The 20,318-nt window shown below is 49.0% G+C and overlaps 1 protein-coding gene across 1 annotated transcript in view; it reads left to right on the top strand.

Moving 5' to 3' along the window:
• Positions 1 to 20,318, top strand: part of xrcc5 (X-ray repair complementing defective repair in Chinese hamster cells 5) — a 361,785-nt gene that overhangs the window by 32,737 nt on the left and 308,730 nt on the right. The window contains exons 2-3 of the mRNA XM_072468320.1: positions 8,721 to 8,900; positions 14,128 to 14,242. Of these exons, the coding sequence (XP_072324421.1) occupies positions 8,721 to 8,900; positions 14,128 to 14,242 (295 nt within the window). The remainder of the gene's footprint in view (positions 1 to 8,720; positions 8,901 to 14,127; positions 14,243 to 20,318) is intronic.

The following is a 20,318-nucleotide window of genomic DNA, read 5'->3' as shown; positions in this document are numbered from 1 at the left end:
GCAGAAAATACGGAGGCTGGGGATTGAGGGTGATTTAGAGATGTGGATCAGAAATTGGCTAGCTGAAAGAAGACAGAGGGTGGTGGTTGATGGGAAATGTTCAGAATGGTGTTCAGTTACAAGTGGCGTACCACAAGGATCTGTTCTGGGGCCGTTGGTGTTTGTCATTTTTATCAATGACCTAGAGGAGGGCGCAGAAGGGTGGGTGAGTAAATTTGCAGACGACACTAAAGTCGGTGGTGTTGTCGACAGTGTGGAAGGATGTAGCAGGTTACAGAGGGCTATAGATAAGCTGCAGAGCTGGGCTGGGAGGTGGCAAATGGAGTTTAATGTAGAGAAGTGTGAGGTGATTCACTTTGGAAGGAATAACAGGAATGCGCAATATTTGGCTAATGGTAAAGTTCTTGGAAGTGTGGATGAGCAGAGGGATCTAGGTGTCCATGTACGGAGATCCCTGAAAGTTGCCACCCAGGTTGATAGGGTTGTGAAGAAGGCCTATGGAGTGTTGGCCGTTATTGGTAGAGGGATTGAGTTCCGGAGTCAGGAGGTCATGTTGCAGCTGTACAAAACTCTGGTACAGCCGCATTTGGAGTATTGCGTACAGTTCTGGTCACCGCATTATAGGAAGGACGTGGAGGCTTTGGAGCGGGTGCAGAGGAGATTTACCAGGATGTTGCCTGGTATGGAGGGAAAATCTTATGAGGAAAGGCTGATGGACTTGAGGTTGTTTTCATTGGAGAGAAGAAGGTTAAGAGGAGACTTAATAGAGGCATACAAAATGATCAGGGGGTTAGATAGGGTGGACAGTGAGAGCCTTCTCCCGCGGATGGAAGTGGCTGGCACGAGGGGACATAGCTTTAAACTGAGGGGTAATAGATATAGGACAGAGGTCAGAGGTAGGTTCTTTACGCAAAGAGTAGTGAGGCCGTGGAATGCCCTGCCTGCAACAGCAGTGAACTCGCCAACATTGAGGGCATTTAAAAGTTTATTGGATAAACATATGGATGATAATGGCATAGTGTAGGTTAGATGGCTTTTGTTTCGGTGCAACATCGTGGGCCGAAGGGCCTGTACTGCGCTGTATCGTTCTATGTTCTATGCTAGGTTTGCAGATGATACAAAGATCTGTCGAGGGACAGCTAGTATTGAGGAAGCAGGTGGGCTGCAGAAGGACTTGGACAGGCGTATTTTCTCAATGGGGAAAACTTTAGGAAATCAGAAGCACAAAACGGACTTGGGAGTCCTTGTTCACGATTCCCTTAAGGTTAACGTGCAGGCTCAGTCGGCAGTTAGGATGCAGATGCAATATTAGCATTCATGTCGATAGGCTAGAATGTAAGACCAGGGATGGACTTCTGACGCTGTATAATGCTCTGGTCAGACCCCATTTGGAGAATTGTGAGCAGTTTTGGGCCCCGTATCTAAGGAAGGATGTGTTGGCCTTGGAAATGGTCCAGAGGAGGTTCACAAGAATGATCCCCAGAATGAAGAGCTTGTTGTATGAGGAACGGTTGAAGACTCTGGGTCTGTACTCGTTGAAGTTTAGAAGGATGAGGGGGGGATCTTATTGAAACTTACAGGATACTGCGAGACTTGGATAGAGTGGATGTGGAGAGGATTTTTCCACTTGTCGGAAAAACTAATAACCGAGGACACAATCTCAGACTAAAGGGACGATCCTTTAAAACAGAGAGGAGGAGGAATTTCTTCATCCAGTCGGTGGTGAATCTGTGGAACTCTTTGCCGCAGAAGGCTGTGGAGGCCAAATCACTGAGTGTCTTTAAGACAGAGATAGATAGGTTCTTGATTAGAAGGGGATCAGGGGTTATGGGGAGAAGGCAGGAGAATGAGGATAAGAAAAATATCAGCCATGATTGAATGGCGGAGCAGACTCGATGGGCTGAGTGGCCTAATTCTGCCCCTATGTCTTCTAGTCTTATTACCCAGTCAACACTGGTTGAATGAAGAGTGCAGGAGAGCATGCCTGGAGAAACACCAGCCACACCTAAAAGTGAGGTGTCCACTGTTAGACGTTTTAGTTGCTGTGATATGAAGACTCTAAAGTTCTGTTCCTTTTTCACAAACACACATTTATTTCATTCCAACAGTCTTTGCACAAAACTCTATCTCTACATCACCTGACCGAGGCCACCTGAAGCCCCTTTGCATATCAGTGTCAATTAATGGATACTTAACATAAATGAGACAACTAATTGCAATGTCTCTTCACCCATTACTTAACATCCACCTGGTGAATCAACAACTTGCACATCAACTTGCTTCCACAACCTCCCCTGGCATCGTGTTCCAGGCACTCACCATCCTCTGTGTAAAACCCCTGCCTCACATATCTCCTCTAAGCTTTGCCCCCTGGTGACTGACCCCTCCACCCTGGGAAAGAGTGCCTGCCCATCCACTCTATCCACGCCCCTCATAATCTTGTAGACGTCTTATCAGGTCACCCCTCAACCTCCGTCTTTCTAATGAAAACAGTCAGAGTCTATTCAGCCTCTCCACATAGTTAACAGCCTGCAGATCAGGCAACATCCTGGTGAACCTCCTCTGCACCCTCTTCAAAGCCTCCACAGCCTTCTGGTAGTGTGGCGACCAGAATTGTGCGCAATATTCCACATGCGGTCTTACCAAGGTTCTACAACTGTAATCAATCATCAGTAAAATGATGGACGGGGTCATCAACAGCATGCTGCAATAAACTGCTCACTGATGTTTATTTTGGGTTCCACTAAGGTCACTCAACACCTGACCTCATTACAGCCTTGGTTCAAACATGGACAAAAGAGCTGAATGAAATGAAAAATGAAAATCGCTTATTATCACGAGTAGGCTTCAAATGAAGTTACTGTGAAAAGCCCCTAATCGCCACATTCCAGCGCCTGTTCGGGGAGGCTGTTACGGGAATTGAACCGTGCTGCTGGCCTGCCTTGGTCTGCTTTCAAAGCCAGTGATTTAGCCCTGTGCTAAACAGCCCCTATCCAGAGGCGAGGTGAGAGTGACTGCCCTTTGACTCAGCATGTGACCGAGTGTTATGGGCGAGGCGTTTTCAGAACCCCACTTTGTATCATGGAGTCCAACAAACCTCCCCCTTTAATGCTATTGTTGCTTTTCCGAGCACACAGCTTGTTCCCTAGGTGTGGGATTACAATTATGGACACGTGGGTTTTTAAACACAAAACAATGTTTATTCCATGAACTCAACTTAACCTCTTAAATAAACATTGGATCTCTTAACACCCATTACTTCAAAGATAACCCTGAAAATATTACAACACTAAATAATCCTTCAGTTATTCCTTTTAACATCCATGAGTCTTAACACCTTTAAACCGAAACACATCAGGTTAAAGGCTTTACTATTTTTCCTTAATCAATTTAAGTGGTCTTCATGACCAAAAATTAGTTCAAGAGGACTAAATTTGGTTGACTCATTAGGTGCATCCCTAATTCCAAACAATACGAATGGGATTCCTTTATTCCAATCCTCTGGATAATCTTGACAATACGCCCTCAACATTGTCTTTAATGTCTGATGCCACCTTTGGTGACAAAACCTTTGGACCTTTTCTCCCGTTTTCTTTCGGAATTTCACTGGATAAATCGGTGGAGAGTGAGACAGTGAGGAGAAATCCCGCACCAGTGTATTGAGCAGTGGACTACAAGTGACCGTGTAAGGAGACATAGACCAGCAAGGAAGACGCGTGCAGAGCTGGCAGCGCAGGAAAACATGGTGGAGGTGCAGGATCCTAGTGCGGTGGCACATGGTCAACGGTACAGCTGGTTAAGTTGTTTGAGGAGAGCTTCGCCAAGCTAAAGAAAGATACGCTGGACCCGATTAAGGCATCGATTGATCGGGTGGAACAGGGTCTAGAAATCCACGGAGGGGCGATTCAGAAGATGGAGGAAAAGCTGTCCGAGCAAGAGGACCATTTAACCCCTTTGGAGGTCGAGGTGGGGCTGATGAAGGACCACCAGAAAAGGTTGCAGGAGAAGTTGGAGGACTTGGAGAACAGGTCCAGGAGACAGAACCTGAGGATCGTCGGCCTCCCTGAGGGCAGTGAGGGTTTGGACGCGAAGGCATATGTGGCAAGTATGCTGGAAAAGTTGATGGGAGATGGGGCGTTTACGTGGTCCTTAGAAGTGGACAGAGCGCAAAGAGCTCTTGCAAGGAAACCGCAAGCGAATGAACCGCCGAGGGCAATGGTGGTGTGAATGCACCGGTTCCTGGACAAGGAACAGATTTTGTGGTGGGCCAAGCGGGTACGGAGCTGAGTGTGGGAGAAATGTGAGTTGCGCATCTATCAGAACCTGGGCGCGGAACTGGCCAGAAGGCGAGCCGGATTTAATAGGGCAAAATCGACCCTCTTCAAGAAGGGGGTGAAGTTCAGGATGTTGTATCCACTGCGTCTTTGGGTCACGTTTGAGGGCCAGGAACTTTATTTTGAATCACTGGACGAAGTTATGAACTTTATCAAGGACAAAAGGCTAGCAAGGGATTGAGGTCACTGAACCCTGGGGGAAGGCATTGCGGTGGGGATATGGTCAAATACGCTTCTGTGTTGTTTTGAATATGCAGTGCTCTCTAACAAAGGGTTATTGTTGTTTCTTGTTCCCTTTCTTTTTTCCTTGGTTGTTTTTGACCCTTCCTTTTTTCTTTGGTTTTCGCTGTGATAAGATGTTTGAGCAGCTGCTCAGAAATGTAAAGATAACTCTGTTCCATTGAAAGTTGGGTGGAGGGATTTTTTTCTACTGGTTGTTTACTGGGGACTGTGCTGCTTTGAATATGTATGTATGTATCTCCAAGCGGGGGGGAGGGGGGAGAACAATGGGGAGGTAGGCTGCCTGGTGCCGTGGTCGGGAGCTGCCAGGCTAGCTAGGTTAGCTAGCTCACGGAAGCGCAGTGGGGGGTGAGCAGGCGATAGGTTTGATATGGGGGGTTGGTTTTCTGGTGCTGTTACTAAGGGGGAGGGAGGGTTAGGGGGAGCCGCTCTGCTGACAGGGGGAACTGTTGCTAGGGGACAAAGGGGAGGACGGGCACGAGGAGGCGAGGGATGCGAGCTGGCGGCTGGCCTAAGAAGGGTGATGGCTAATCGGCGGGGAGAGGGGGAGAGAGGGGGGGAGAGAGGGGGTGGGGGGAGAGAGTGGGGGGAGAACCCCCCCCCCCCCCGGTTAAGAGGGCTCACGTGTTCGCGCATCTGAGGGGATTGAAGGCGGACATGGCAATGGTGCAAGAGGCACACCTAAAGGTTATAGACCAGGCCAGATTGAGGAAGGGGTGGGTTGGCCAAGTATTCCATTCAGGGCTGGACTCTAAGACCAGAGGGGTCGCGATCCTGATTAACAAACGGGTGGCATTTGAGGCAGGGAGAATTGTGTCACACGTGGGGGACAGGTACGGTATGGTGAGCTTGAGGGGATACGGGTGGTACTCGTGAATGTATATGCAGCAAACTGGGATGATGTGGAATTTATGAGGCGGGTGTTAGGTAAGATTCCGGACCTAGAGTCACATAATCTGGTCATGGGGGGAGATTTCAACAGTTATTGATCCAGTCAAAATCTGGGACAGTGAGGGTGCCAGCCATAGCGAAGGAATTAAAGGGGTTTATGGAGCAGATGGGGGGAGTAGACCCATGGAGGTTCGGACGGCCAAGAGTGAAGGGGTTTTCGGACATGAGGCTTCTGAAGGAGTGGCGGAGGTTACAGGTGGAATTTGGACTGTTACCTACAGGAAAGTCGGTGGATCAATTGAGGAAGGCAAGGGAAGCGGTGTATGAGTATGGGGAAAAGTCCAAATAGCACAGCAGCTGAGGAAAAGGGAGGCGGCCAGTGAGATAGGGAGAGTAAAGGACAGTGGTGGGAATGCGGTACTGGACTCAGTGGAATGAGGTGTTTAAGGACTTTTATAGCAAGTGATATGAGTCGGAACCCCTGGCTGGGGTGGAGGGGATGAGGCAGTTCCTGGGTCAGCTGAGGTTCCCAAGGGTGGAGGAAGAACTGGTGGAAGGGCTGGAAGCCGCAATTGAAATTGAGGAAATAATGGAGGGGCTGGAGGTCATGCAGTTGGGCAAGGCCCCCGGCTACCCGGTGGAATTCTACAAGAAGTTCTCTGAGATATTGGGCCCACTGCTGGTGAGGACATTTAATGAGGCAAGGGCGAGGGGAGCCCTTCCCCCAACAATGTTGCAGGCCTTGCTGTCATTGACTCTGAAGCAGGAGAAGGACCCTGAGCAATGCGGGTTATACAGGCCGATCTCCCTATTGAATGTGGACGCCAAACTGCTGGCTAAGATATTGGCCACAAGGATAGAGGACTGTGTCCCGGGGGTGATGGGGAAGACCAGACGGGGTTTGTAAAGGGCAGGCAACTAACAGCCAATGTTAGAAGTATCTTGAACGTTATCATGATGCCCTCAAAGGGGAGGGAGATGGAGGTGGTGGTTGCCATGGATGCGGAGAAGGCTTTTGATTGGGTGGAGTGGAATTATTTGTGGGATGTGCTAGGAAGGTTTGGGTTTGGTCAGGGCTTCATTGATTGGTGTGGTTGCTCTGTTGCTCTATCAGGCACCAGTAGCAGGTGTGTGTACAAATCGGCTGATGTCAGGCTATTTTAAACTGCACCGACGGACAAGGCAAGGGTGTCCCCTCTCCCCGCTGTTGTTTGCTCTGGCTATAGAGCCATTGGCTATGGCGTGAAGGAACTGGAAAGGGCTGGTCCGGGCGGGTGGAGCATCGGGTCTCGCTTTAGGCGGATGACCTGCTCCTGTACATTTCGGACCCGTTAGAGGGGATGGAAGAGATTATGTGGATCTTAGGGGAATTTGGCAGGTTTTTGGGGTATAAATTGAATATGGGGAAAAGCGAGATGTTCGCGATCCAGGCGAGGGAGCAGGAGAGGAGACAGGGAGAGCTGCCGTTTAGAATGGTAGGAAGGAGCTTTCGCTATCTGGGAATCCAGGTGGCACGGGAATGGGAGACATTGCACAAGTTAAACTTGTCCCAGCTTGTAGAACAAATGAAGGAGAACGTTAGGAAATGGGACATACTCCCGCTGTCACTGGCGGGGAGGGTACAGACCGTGAAAATGACGGTCTTACCCAGATTTCTATTTGTCTTTCAGTGTCTCCCCATCTTTATCCTGAGGGCCTTTTTTAAACGGGTGAATACGGTGAGTTCAGGTTTCATGTGGGCGGGTAAAGCCCTGCGAGTGAAGAAAGTGTTGTTGGAGCGTAGTCGGTGGGGGGGGGGTCGGTGTGGGAGAGTGTGCAGGCGGCATCATGCAAGGACACAAGTCTGGGGGCACTGATAATGGCACCTCTGCCGTTCTCGCCGGTGGTGGTGGCGCCTCTGAGAGTCTGGGGGCAATGGAGGAAACATAGGAGAGCATAGGGAGCATCGGTCTGGGCCCCGATTTACAACAACCATCGGTTCGTACCGGGAAGGCTGGATGGAGGGTTTCGTAGATGGCAATTAGCAGGAATTGAGAGGATGGGAGATCTATTCATAGACGGGAGCTTCTCTAGCTTGAAGGATTTAGAGGAGAAATTTGAACCGCCAGCAGGGAATGGGTTTAGATATCTGCAGGTTCGGGATTTTCTGAGCAGGCAGGTTCCGACCTTCCCGCTCCTGCCACCACGGGGGATACAGGACAGGATTGTTTCCAGAACATGGGTGGGAGAGGGGAAGGTATCAGTTATCTACAAAGAACTTATGGAGTCGTGGAAACTCAGATAGAGGAACTAAAGGGCAAGTGGGAAGTTGTGCTAGAGGGAGAGATAGAGGCGGGTCTGTGGGCGGATGCCTTAAGCAGGGTTAACACATCCTCATCATCCACCGGGCACACATGACGGTGGCCCATTTGAGCAGGTTCTTTGGGGTAGAGGACAGGTGTGTGAGGTGCGCGGGAAGCCCAGCAAATCATGTCCACATGGGGCATGCCCGAAGCTTAGAGGGTTGTGGCAGGGTTTTGCTGAGGCAATGCCCACGGTACTTAAAACACGGGTGGTGCCGAGTCCAGAGGTGGTGAAACTTGGATGTCGGAAGAGCCAGGAGTCCAGGGGACGAGAGGGGCTGACGTTTTGGCCTTTGCCTCCCTGGTAGCCCGGAGACGGATGAAATGAAATGAAAATCGCTTATTGTCTCAAGTAGGCTTCAAATGAAGTTACTGTGAAAAGCCCCTAGTCGCTACATTCCGGCACCTGTTCGGGGAGGCTGGTACGGGAATTGAACCCGCGCTGCTGGCCTGCCTTGGTCTGCTTTAAAAGCCAGCTCTTTAGCCCTAAACCAGCCCCATACTGTTAATGTGGAGGGACTCGAAGCCCCCAGAAGTAGAGACCTGCGTTAGTGACATGGCTGGGTTTCTCAGTCTTGAGAAAATAAAGTTTGCCCCAAGAGAGTCAATGTTCGGGTTCGCCCGGAGGTGGCAGTCGTTCGTCGATTTTCTCGGAGAAAATTAACATGTCAGCCGGGGCAGAAACCTGGAGGGGAATAGGGGGAGTTAGGCTGTTGTTTCATTGATTGGGGGATGCGAGGAACGTGATAGGGATGGAAATGTTTTATGTACAATGTTTATGTTGCTGTTGTCGTTATTACTATTATAAAAACTACAAATACCCTAATTAAATGTTTTTTTTAAAAAAAACTTTCCATTGGGACAGCAAATGAATCATTAATCATTGTTTTGTACTAAATCCATTGCCATACAGCTTGCCTTTTCCACTGAACGCTACCAGCACAGGAAATGATGGAGATGCTGCAGAAGGACGTTGGAATGCTCCACCAGGGAAAGAGCTAACTGCACAACAGAAAGAAGGAGCAAATATGGTCAGGAAAATGATGCTGTCCTTGGATGAAGAGGGAGGACTCGATGAAGTCTTCACTTTCAGGTGAGAAAGTTCAGAGCCGAGTTGTCAAAGTGGCTGATAAACCTCCAGAGAAGAGATGTGCAAATTATTCTTCTATTCAGTCCAAGTGTGTGAGAGGGATTTGAAATGAAATGAAATGAAAATCGCTTATTGTCACAAGTAGGCTTCAAATGAAGTTACTGTGAAAAGCCGCTAGTCGCCACATTCCGGTGCCTGTTCGGGGAGGCTGTTACGGGAATTGAACCGTGCTGCTGGCCTGCCTTGGTCTGCTTTCAAAGCCAGCGATTTAGCCCTGTGCTAAACCAGCTTTATTAAGGGAGGCGGTAGCGTAGTGGTATTGTCGCTGGACTTGTAATCCAGAGACCCAGGATAATGATCTGAGGACCCGGGTTCCAATCCCACCACGGCAGATGATGGAATTTAAACTCAATAAAATGTCTGGAATTAAAAGTCTATCGATGACCATGTAACCATTGTTGATTGTTGTAAAAACACATCCGGTTCAAAGAACAAAGAACAAAGAACAAAGAAATGTACAGCACAGGAACAGGCCCTTCGGCCCTCCAAGCCCGTGCCGACCATACTGCCCGACTAAACTACAATCTTCTACACTTCCTGGGTCCGTATCCTTCTATTCCCATCCTATTCATATATTTGTCAAGATGCCCCTTAAATGTCCCTATCGTCCCTGCCTCCACTACCTCCTCCGGTAGTGAGTTCCAGGCACCCACTACCCTCTGCGTAAAAAACTTGCCTCGTACATCTACTCTAAACTTTGCCCCTCTCACCTTAAACCTATGCCCCCTAGTAATTGACCCCTCTACCCTGGGGAAAAGCCTCTGACTATCCACTCTGTCTATGCCCCTCATAATTTTGTATACCTCTATCAGGTCGCCCCTCAACCTCCTTCGTTCCAGTGAGAACAAACCGAGTTTATTCAATCGCTCCTCATAGCTTATGCCCTCCATACCAGGCAACATTCTGGTAAATCTCTTCTGCACCCTCTCTAAAGCCTCCACATCCTTCTGGTAGTGTGGCGACCAGAATTGAACACTATACTCCAAGTGTGGCCTAACTAAGGTTCTATACAGCTGCAACATGACTTGCCAATTCTTATACTCAATGCCCCGGCCAATGAAGGCAAGCATGCCGTATGCCTTCTTGACTACCTTCTCCACCTGTGTAGCCCCTTTCAGTGATCTGTGGACCTGTACTCCTAGATCTCTTTGACTTTCAATACTCTTGAGGGTTCTACCATTCACTGTATATTCCCTACCTGCATTAGCCCTTCCAAAATGCATTACCTCACATTTGTCCAGGTTAAACTCCATCTGCCATCTCTCCGCCCAAGTCTCCAGACAATCTAAGTCCTGCTGTATCCTCAGACAGTCCTCATCGCTATCCGCAATTCCACCAACCTTTGTGTCGTCTGCAAACTTACTAATCAGACCAGTTACATTTTCCTCCAAATCATTTATATATACTACAAAGAGCAAAGGTCCCAGCACTGATCCCTGTGGAACACCACTGGTCACAGCCCTCCAATTAGAAAAGCATCCCTCCATTGCTACCCTCTGCCTTCTATGGCCTAGCCAGTTCTGTATCCACCTTGCCAGTTCACCCCTGATCCCGTGTGACTTCACCTTTTGTACTAGTCTACCATGAGGGACCTTGTCAAAGGCCTTACTGAAGTCCATATAGACAACATCTACTGCCCTACCTGCATCAATCATCTTAGTGACCTCCTCGAAAAACTCTATCAAGTTAGTGAGACACGACCTCCCCTTCACAAAACCGTGCTGCCTCTCACTAATACGTCCATTTGCTTCCAAATGGGAGTAGATCCTGTCTCGAAGAATTCTCTCCAGTAATTTCCCTACCACTGAAGTAAGGCTCACCGGCCTGTAGTTCCCGGGATTATCCCTGCCACCCTTCTTAAACAGAGGAACAACATTGGCTATTCTCCAGTCCTCCGGGACATCCCCTGAAGACAGCGAGGATCCAAAGATTTCTGTCAAGGCCTCAGCAATTTCCTCTCCAGCCTCCTTCAGTATTCTGGGGTAGATCCCATCCGGCCCTGGGGACTTATCTACCTTAATATTTTTTAAGACACCCAACACCTCGTCTTTTTGGATCACAATGTGACCCAGGCTATCTACACCCCCTTCTCCAGACTCAACATCTACCAATTCCTTCTCTTTGGTGAATACTGATGCAAAGTATTCATTTAGTACCTCGCCCATTTCCTCTGGCTCCACACAAAGATTCCCTTGCCTATCCTTCAGTGGGCCAACCCTTTCCCTGGCTACCCTCTTGCTTTTTATGTAAGTGTAAAAAGCCTTGGGATTTTCCTTAACCCTATTTGCCAATGACTTTTCATGACCCCTTCTAGCCCTCCTGACTCCTTGCTTAAGTTCCTTCCTACTTTCCTTATATGCCACACAGGCTTCGTCTGTTCCCAGCCTTTTAGCCCTGACAAATGCCTCCTTTTTCTTTTTGACGAGGCCTACAATATCACTCGTCATCCAAGGTTCCCGAAAATTGCCGTATTTATCTTTCTTCCTCACAGGAACATGCCTGTCCTGTATTCCTTTCAACTGACACTTGAAAGCCTCCCACATGTCAGATGTTGATTTGCCCTCAAACATCCGCCCCCAATCTATGTTCTTCAGTTCCCGCCTAATATTGTTATAATTAGCCTTCCCCCAATTTAGCACATTCATCCTCGGACCACTCTTATCCTTGTCCACCAGTACTTTAAAACTTACTGAATTGTGGTCACTGTTACCGAAATGCTCCCCTACTGAAACATCTACCACCTGGCCGGGCTCATTCCCCAATACCAGGTCCAGTACCGCCCCTTCCCTAGTTGGACTGTTTACATATTGTTTTAAGAAGCCCTCCTGGATGCTCCTTACAAACTCTGCCCCGTCTAAGCCCCTGGCACTAAGTGAGTCCCAGTCAATATTGGGGAAGTTGAAGTCTCCCATCACCACAACCCTGTTGTTTTTACTCTTTTCCAAAATCTGTCTACCTATCTGCTCCTCTATCTCTCGCTGGCTGTTGGGAGGCCTGTAGTATACCCCCAACATTGTGACTGCACCCTTCTTATTCCTGATCTCTACCCATATAGCCTCACTGCCCTCTGAGGTGTCCTCTCGCTGTATAGCTGTGATACTCTCCTGAACAAGTAGCGCAACTCCGCCTCCCCTTTTACATCCCCCTCTATCCCGCCTGAAACATCTAAATCCTGGAACGTTTAGCTGCCAATCCTGCCCTTCCCTCAACCAGGTCTCTGTAATGGCAACAACATCATAGTTCCAAGTAGTAATCCAAGCTCTAAGTTCATCTGCCTTACCCGTAATGCTCCTTGCATTAAAACATATGCACTTCAGGCCACCAGACCCGCTGTGTTCAGCAACTTCTCCCCGTCTGCGCTGCCTCAGAGCCACACTGTCCCTATTCCCTAGTTCTCCCTCAATGCTCTCACCTTCTGACCTATTGCTCCCGTGCCCACCCCCCTGCCATACTAGTTTAAACCCTCCCGTGTGACACTAGCAAACCTCGCGGCCAGGATATTTATGCCTCTCCGGTTTAGATGCAACCCGTCCATCTTATACAGGTCACACCTGCCCCGGAAGAGCTCCCAGTGGTCCAGATAACAGAAACCCTCCCTCCTACACCAGCTGTTTAGCCACGTGTTTGTCTGCTCTATCTTCCTATTTCTAGCCTCACTGGCACGTGGCACAGGGAGTAATCCCGAGATTACAACCCTCGAGGTCCTGTCTTTTAACTTTCTGCCTAGCTCCCTGAACTCCTGCTGCAGGACCTCATGCCCCTTCCTGCCTATGTCGTTAGTACCAATATGTACAACGACCTCTGCCTGTTTGCCCTCCCCCTTCAGGATTCCCTCTACCCGTTCGGAGACATCCTGGACCCTGGCACCAGGGAGGCAACATACCATCCTGGAGTCTCTTTCACGTCCACAGAAGCGCCTATCTGTTCCCCTGACTATAGAGTCCCCTATAACTATTACTCTTCTGCGCTTTGACCCTCCCTTCTGAACATCAGAGCCAGCCGTGGTGCCACTGCTCTGGCTGCTGCTGTTTTCCCCTGATAGGCTATCCCCCCCGACAGTATCCAAAGGGGTATATCTGTTCGAGAGGGGGACAACCACAGGGGATTCCTGCACTGACTGCCTGCCCTTTCTGGTGGTCACCCATTTCTCTGCCTGCACCTTGGGTGTGACCACACTTACATAACTGCGATCTATGACGCTTTCCGCCACCTGCATGCTCCTAAGTGCATCCAATTGCTGCTCCAACCGAACCATGCGGTCTGTGAGGAGCTGCAGTTGGGTGCACTTTCTGCAGATGAAGCCATCCGGGACGCTGGAAGCCTCCCGGACCTGCCACATCTCACAGTCAGAGCACAGCACCCCTCTAACTGACATTGCGTCAATTAATTAAAATTAAAATTTGTCTTTTTTTTTTTTTAAATACTTTTTTTAAATTTCAAAGTTACTGTCAACTATCTGTTTCCTAGCACTAGATTTCTAATAGAAATATCCTTTAGGGAAGGAAATCTGCCGTCCTTACCTGGTCTGGCCTACATGTGACTCCAGACCCACAGCAACATGGTTGACTCTTAACTGTCCCTTCAAGGGCAATTGGGGATGGGCAATGAATGCTGGCACAACCTGCAGCACACACTTCCCATGAACAAATTTTTAAAAACCCTCCCCATGGGCAGCATGGTGGCGCACTGCTACCTCATGGCACCGAAGTCCCAGGTTCTATCCCAGCTCTGGGTCACTGTCCGGGTGGAGTTTGCACATTCTCCCCGTGTGCAGGGTAGGTGGATTGGCCACTCTAAATTGCCCCTTAATTGGAAAAAATGAATGGGGTACTCTAAATTTCTGAAAAAAACCCTCCCACAGCAGTATCCAACTCTTCAGGAGCTGAATAAGTCAAATTAAGGATGCACTGCCAAGTGAGGTGTTTGAGGCAGATACGTTAGCGCCTTTAAGATTTACCTGGTAAGCACATGAACAGACAGGGTACAGAAGGATACAGGCGGTTGGTCGAGATAGGACACTGGATCGGCGCAGGCGTGGAGGGCCGAAGGGCCTGTCCCTGTGCTGTATTGTTCTTTGTTCTTTGTTCTTCAGTGTTTAAAATTCAAAACACGTAATCTCATCTGAATTGATGTATTTTGGTTTGGTTTAAAAATTCCTTTCTGGTTGTAGAGAAAGTATGGAGCGGTTATCCATTTTTAAGAAAATTGGAAGGAAGCCCATGGCGTGGCCATGTCAGCTCACCATTGGCTCTGGAATCACCATCAACATCGTGGGCTACAAGGCAGTGAGTTATACATTTTATATTGAAGTGGAAGGAATTGGAAAAACAGCAGTACAGTGTTTGGAAGACAGGAGAGAGATTTGGGGTGGAGATGTTTAGTAGCGGTAGAGAGACAGCAGTGCAGTGTTTGTTGGGAGGAGAGGGTTTTTTTTAAGAGGGAAAGGAGTTTCTTTTCAGAGGGAAGAAGAGTTTGTGGGGGGAGGGATGTTGGTGGGGCAAATAGGTTTTTGTACAGGGGAAGCTTCGTTTGTTGGGGGCATGTTGTTTGTGAGGATCGGGGGTGTCCGTATGGAGAAAGGGGTGTTTAATAATAATAATCTTTTATTGTCACAAGTATGAAGTTACTGTGAAAAGCCCCTAGTTGCCACATTCTGCCGCCTGTTCGGGTACACAGAGGGAGAATTCAGAATTCTCAGCTGGTACGGGAATTGAACCCGTGCTGCTGGCTTTGTTCTGCATCACAAACCAGCCCACTGAGCTATACCAGAATTGAACATTATACTCCAAGAGTGGCTAACTAAGGTTTTATACAGCTGCAACATGACTTGCCAATTTTTATACTAAATGCCCCGGCCGATGAAGGCAACCATTTTTAGAAAAAAACTTTTTATTGGCATTTTCTAAGTTATGTACATCGCCATTCGTTTTCGTTTGTGATATAGTGCAAAAAGGCTTTTTCTTACTTTTCTCCATTTGCATATTCTTGTTGTCTGGTACGGCGAGTCATTCCCCCCCCGCGGACTGTCCGGAGGGGGGTATTCCCCCTTCTCCTTGTTACTCCCTCCTCCCCACCCCTCAGTCGGCTTCAGCCGTGTCCTTTCTGTGGATGGCGCAGGCGAGGTGATGGTGGTGGTTGTTGTCCCCCTCCCTCTGCGTTGTTTCTCTTTGTCCCTCTCAGGCTCTCTGTCATCTCCCCTTCCCTCCTCCTGGGTTGTGCGTCCCTGATATTCCTCCTTGTCTTTCTTTCTTTTCCCTTTCTATTCCTTCCAGTTTCCATCTGTATTGGTTGTCGTTGGCCTGAAACAGGTTTTGGAACAGACCAGCAAATTGCCCCCATGCAGTGAGGAAGCCTTCCTCCCACCCTCGGATGATGCATTTGATCTTCTCCAGGTGGAGAAATTCCGGTCGGTCTGCCAGCCAGTCTGTAGCTGTGGGTGGTGCTGCCGATCGCCAGCCGAGCAGGATTCTCCGGCGTGCGATTAAGAAAGCGAAAGCCAGGACGTCGGCCCTCTTCCCCATGTGTAGTTCTGGCTGCTCCTATACCCCGAAGATTGCCACTATTAGGCATGGCTTCACCCTCACCCCCACAACCTTGGACATCGCCTCGGCGAAGGCTGTCCAGAACCCAGCAAGTTTGGGACAAGTCCAGAAGTTTGGGTTGGCCGGGCCCCTCTGGCACTGTTCACATTTATCCTCTACCTCCAGAAAGAACCTGCTCGTTCGGGTTCTTGTCAGGAGCTTCCCTGTACACCACTTTGAACTGCATGAGGCTGAGCCTTGCGCAGGAGGAGGTGGAGTTGGCCCTGCTCAGTTTATCGCTCCAGAGTCCCCACCCGACTTCTGTCCGCAGTTCGTCCTCCCATTTCCGTCTGGTCTCGTCCAGTGGTGCATTCCACAAACATATAAAAAGACAAAGTCAATGATGCAAGATGATACTTTGAATGCGAGTCTTTACAGATAATTAAGTCTTTACAACTGCAGACGGTGCAACTGGAGAGAGGGGTAACCCCAGGTTAAAGAGGTGTGAATTGTCTCAAGCCAGGACAGTTGGTAGGATTTCACAAGCCCAGGCCAGATGGTGGTGTCCAGCCCCCATGTGGGGCGCTGGGTACGGCCTGTCTCCAACCTCACATCCACGTCGGAGATGACTATCGCGGAGTACTCCGCTTCTATAATTCCTTGAAGCACCGATTTCCCCACTGCAAAGAAGTCAATGCGAGTGTAAACCTTGTGCACCTGTGAGAAGAATGAGAATTCCTTTTCTCCCGGGTGTAGGAATCTCCACAGGTCCATCACCTCCACAAAGTTCCTAGTTCCCTAGCCATGCCAGTCTTTTTCCCTGTTCTGGAGTTTGATCGGTCAGTAGGTCCTGTATGCAGTTAAAGTCATCCCCCATAATCAGTTGGTGCGTTTCAATGTTGGGGATTTCCGGCATGGTCTTTTTTATAAATTTTGTGTCGTCCCAGTTGGGAGCGTACACATTTACCAGGACTACCGGTGCCCCTTCCAGGACACTGCTGACCATGACGTACCATCCCCCTGGGTCCGTGATCATCCTAGTCTCCGTAGATCTCGTCCTCTTGCTGATCCGTATGGTTACTCCTCTAGCCCTCGGCCCGTAACATGAATGGTACGTCTGTCTCACCAGTAATCTGTCCTTCTCGCTCAGGTGTGTCTCCTGCAGATAGACTTTGTCAGCCTCAGGCTTCTCAGGTGGGCGAAGACTCTGGATTTTTTCACTGGGCCGTTAAGTCCCCTTACAAAGAACAAAGAACAAAGAAATGTACAGCACAGGAACAGGCCCTTCGGCCCTCCAAGCCCGTGCCGACCATACTGCCCGACTAAACTACAATCTTCTACACTTCCTGGGTCCGTATCCTTCTATTCCCATCCTATTCATATATTTGTCAAGATGCCCCTTAAATGTCCCTATCGTCCCTGCCTCCACTACCTCCTCCGGTAGTGAGTTCCAGGCACCCACTACCCTCTGCGTAAAAAACTTGCCTCGTACATCTACTCTAAACTTTGCCCCTCTCACCTTAAACCTATGCCCCCTAGTAATTGACCCCTCTACCCTGGGGAAAAGCCTCTGACTATCCACTCTGTCTATGCCCCTCATAATTTTGTATACCTCTATCAGGTCGCCCCTCAACCTCCTTCGTTCCAGTGAGAACAAACCGAGTTTATTCAATCGCTCCTCATAGCTTATGCCCTCCATACCAGGCAACATTCTGGTAAATCTCTTCTGCACCCCCTCTAAAGCCTCCACATCCTTCTGGTAGTGTGGCGACCAGAATTGAACACTATACTCCAAGTGTGGCCTAACTAAGGTTCTATACAGCTGCAACATGACTTGCCAATTCTTATACTCAATGCCCCGGCCAATGAAGGCAAGCATGCCGTATGCCTTCATGACTACCTTCTCCACCTGTGTAGCCCCTTTCAGTGATCTGTGGACCTGTACTCCTAGATCTCTTTGACTTTCAATACTCTTGAGGGTTCTACCATTCACTGTATATTCCCTACCTGCATTAGCCCTTCCAAAATGCATTACCTCACATTTGTCCAGGTTAAACTCCATCTGCCATCTCTCCGCCCAAGTCTCCAGACAATCTAAATCCTGCTGTATCCTCAGACAGTCCTCATCGCTATCCGCAATTCCACCAACCTTTGTGTCGTCTGCAAACTTACTAATCAGACCAGTTACATTTTCCTCCAAATCATTTATATATACTACAAAGAGCAAAGGTCCCAGCACTGATCCCTGTGGAACACCACTGGTCACAGCCCTCCAATTAGAAAAGCATCCCTCCATTGCTACCCTCTGCCTTCTATGGCCTAGCCAGTTCTGTATCCACCTTGCCAGTTCACCCCTGATCCCGTGTGACTTCACCTTTTGTACTAGTCTACCATGAGGGACCTTGTCAAAGGCCTTACTGAAGTCCATATAGACAACATTTACTGCCCTACCTGCATCAATCATCTTAGTGACCTCCTCGAAAAACTCTATCAAGTTAGTGAGACACGACCTCCCCTTCACAAAACCGTGCTGCCTCTCACTAATACGTCCATTTGCTTCCAAATGGGAGTAGATCCTGTCTCGAAGAATTCTCTCCAGTAATTTCCCTACCACTGAAGTAAGGCTCACCGGCCTGTAGTTCCCGGGATTATCCCTGCCACCCTTCTTAAACAGAGGAACAACATTGGCTATTCTCCAGTCCTCCGGGACATCCCCTGAAGACAGCGAGGATCCAAAGATTTCTGTCAAGGCCTCAGCAATTTCCTCTCCAGCCTCCTTCAGTATTCTGGGGTAGATCCCATCCGGCCCTGGGGACTTATCTACCTTAATATTTTTTAAGACACCCAACACCTCGTCTTTTTGGATCACAATGTGACCCAGGCTATCTACACCCCCTTCTCCAGACTCAACATCTACCAATTCCTTCTCTTTGGTGAATACTGATGCAAAGTATTCATTTAGTACCTCGCCCATTTCCTCTGGCTCCACACATAGATTCCCTTGCCTATCCTTCAGTGGGCCAACCCTTTCCCTGGCTACCCTCTTGCTTTTTATGTAAGTGTAAAAATCCTTGGGATTTTCCTTAACCCTATTTGCCAATGACTTTTCATGACCCCTTCTAGCCCTCCTGACTCCCTGCTTAAGTTCCTTCCTACTTTCCTTATATGCCACACAGGCTTCGTCTGTTCCCAGCCTTTTAGCCCTGACAAATGCCTCCTTTTTCTTTTTGACGAGGCCTACAATATCATTCGTCATCCAAGGTTCCCGAAAATTGCCGTATTTATCTTTCTTCCTCACAGGAACATGCCTGTCCTGTATTCCTTTCAACTGACACTTGAAAGCCTCCCACATGTCAGATGTTGATTTGCCCTCAAACATCCGCCCCCAATCTATGTTCTTCAGTTCCCGCCTAATATTGTTATAATTAGCCTTCCCCCAATTTAGCACATTCATCCTCGGACCACTCTTATCCTTGTCCACCAGTACTTTAAAACTTACTGAATTGTGGTCACTGTTACCGAAATGCTCCCCTACTGAAACATCTACCACCTGGCCGGGCTCATTCCCCAATACCAGGTCCAGTACCGCCTCTTCCCTAGTTGGACTGTTTACATATTGTTTTAAGAAGCCCTCCTGGATGCTCCTTACAAACTCTGCCCCGTCTAAGCCCCTGGCACTAAGTGAGTCCCAGTCAATATTGGGGAAGTTGAAGTCTCCCATCACCACAACCCTGTTGTTTTTACTCTTTTCCAAAATCTGTCTACCTATCTGCTCCTCTATCTCCCGCTGGCTGTTGGGAGGCCTGTAGTATACCCCCAACATTGTGACTGCACCCTTCTTATTCCTGATCTCTACCCATATAGCCTCACTGCCCTCTGAGGTGTCCTCTCGCTGTATAGCTGTGATACTCTCCTGAACAAGTAGCGCAACTCCGCCTCCCCTTTTACATCCCCCTCTATCCCGCCTGAAACATCTAAATCCTGGAACGTTTAGCTGCCAATCCTGCCCTTCCCTCAACCAGGTCTCTGTAATGGCAACAACATCATAGTTCCAAGTAGTAATCCAAGCTCTAAGTTCATCTGCCTTACCCGTAATGCTCCTTGCATTAAAACATATGCACTTCAGGCCACCAGACCCGCTGTGTTCAGCAACTTCTCCCCGTCTGCTCTGCCTCAGAGCCACACTGTCCATATTCCCTAGTTCTCCCTCAACGCTCTCACCTTCTGACCTATTGCTCCCGTGCCCACCCCCCTGCCATACTAGTTTAAACCCTCCCGTGTGACACTAGCAAATCTCGCGGCCAGGATATTTATGCCTCTCCGGTTTAGATGCAACCCGTCCATCTTATACAGGTCACACCTGCCCCGGAAGAGCTCCCAGTGGTCCAGATAACAGAAACCCTCCCTCCTACACCAGCTGTTTAGCCACGTGTTTGTCTGCTCTATCTTCCTATTTCTAGCCTCACTGGCACGTGGCACAGGGAGTAATCCCGAGATTACAACCCTCGAGGTCCTGTCTTTTAACTTTCTGCCTAGCTCCCTGAACTCCTGCTGCTGGACCTCATGCCCCTTCCTGCCTATGTCGTTAGTACCAATATGTACAACGACCTCTACCTGTTTGCCCTCCCCCTTCAGGATTCCCTCTACCCGTTCGGAGACATCCTGGACCCTGGCACCAGGGAGGCAACATACCATCCTGGAGTCTCTTTCACGTCCACAGAAGCGCCTATCTGTTCCCCTGACTATAGAGTCCCCTATAACTATTACTCTTCTGCGCTTTGACCCTCCCTTCTGAACATCAGAGCCAGCCGTGGTGCCACTGCTCTGGCTGCTGCTGTTT

Source organism: Scyliorhinus torazame, chromosome 2, assembly GCF_047496885.1.
Source record: "Scyliorhinus torazame isolate Kashiwa2021f chromosome 2, sScyTor2.1, whole genome shotgun sequence".
NCBI lineage: Eukaryota > Metazoa > Chordata > Chondrichthyes > Carcharhiniformes > Scyliorhinidae > Scyliorhinus > Scyliorhinus torazame.
The sequence above is the reverse complement of the archived record's forward strand: the minus strand, read 5'-3'. Positions and strand labels throughout refer to the sequence as shown.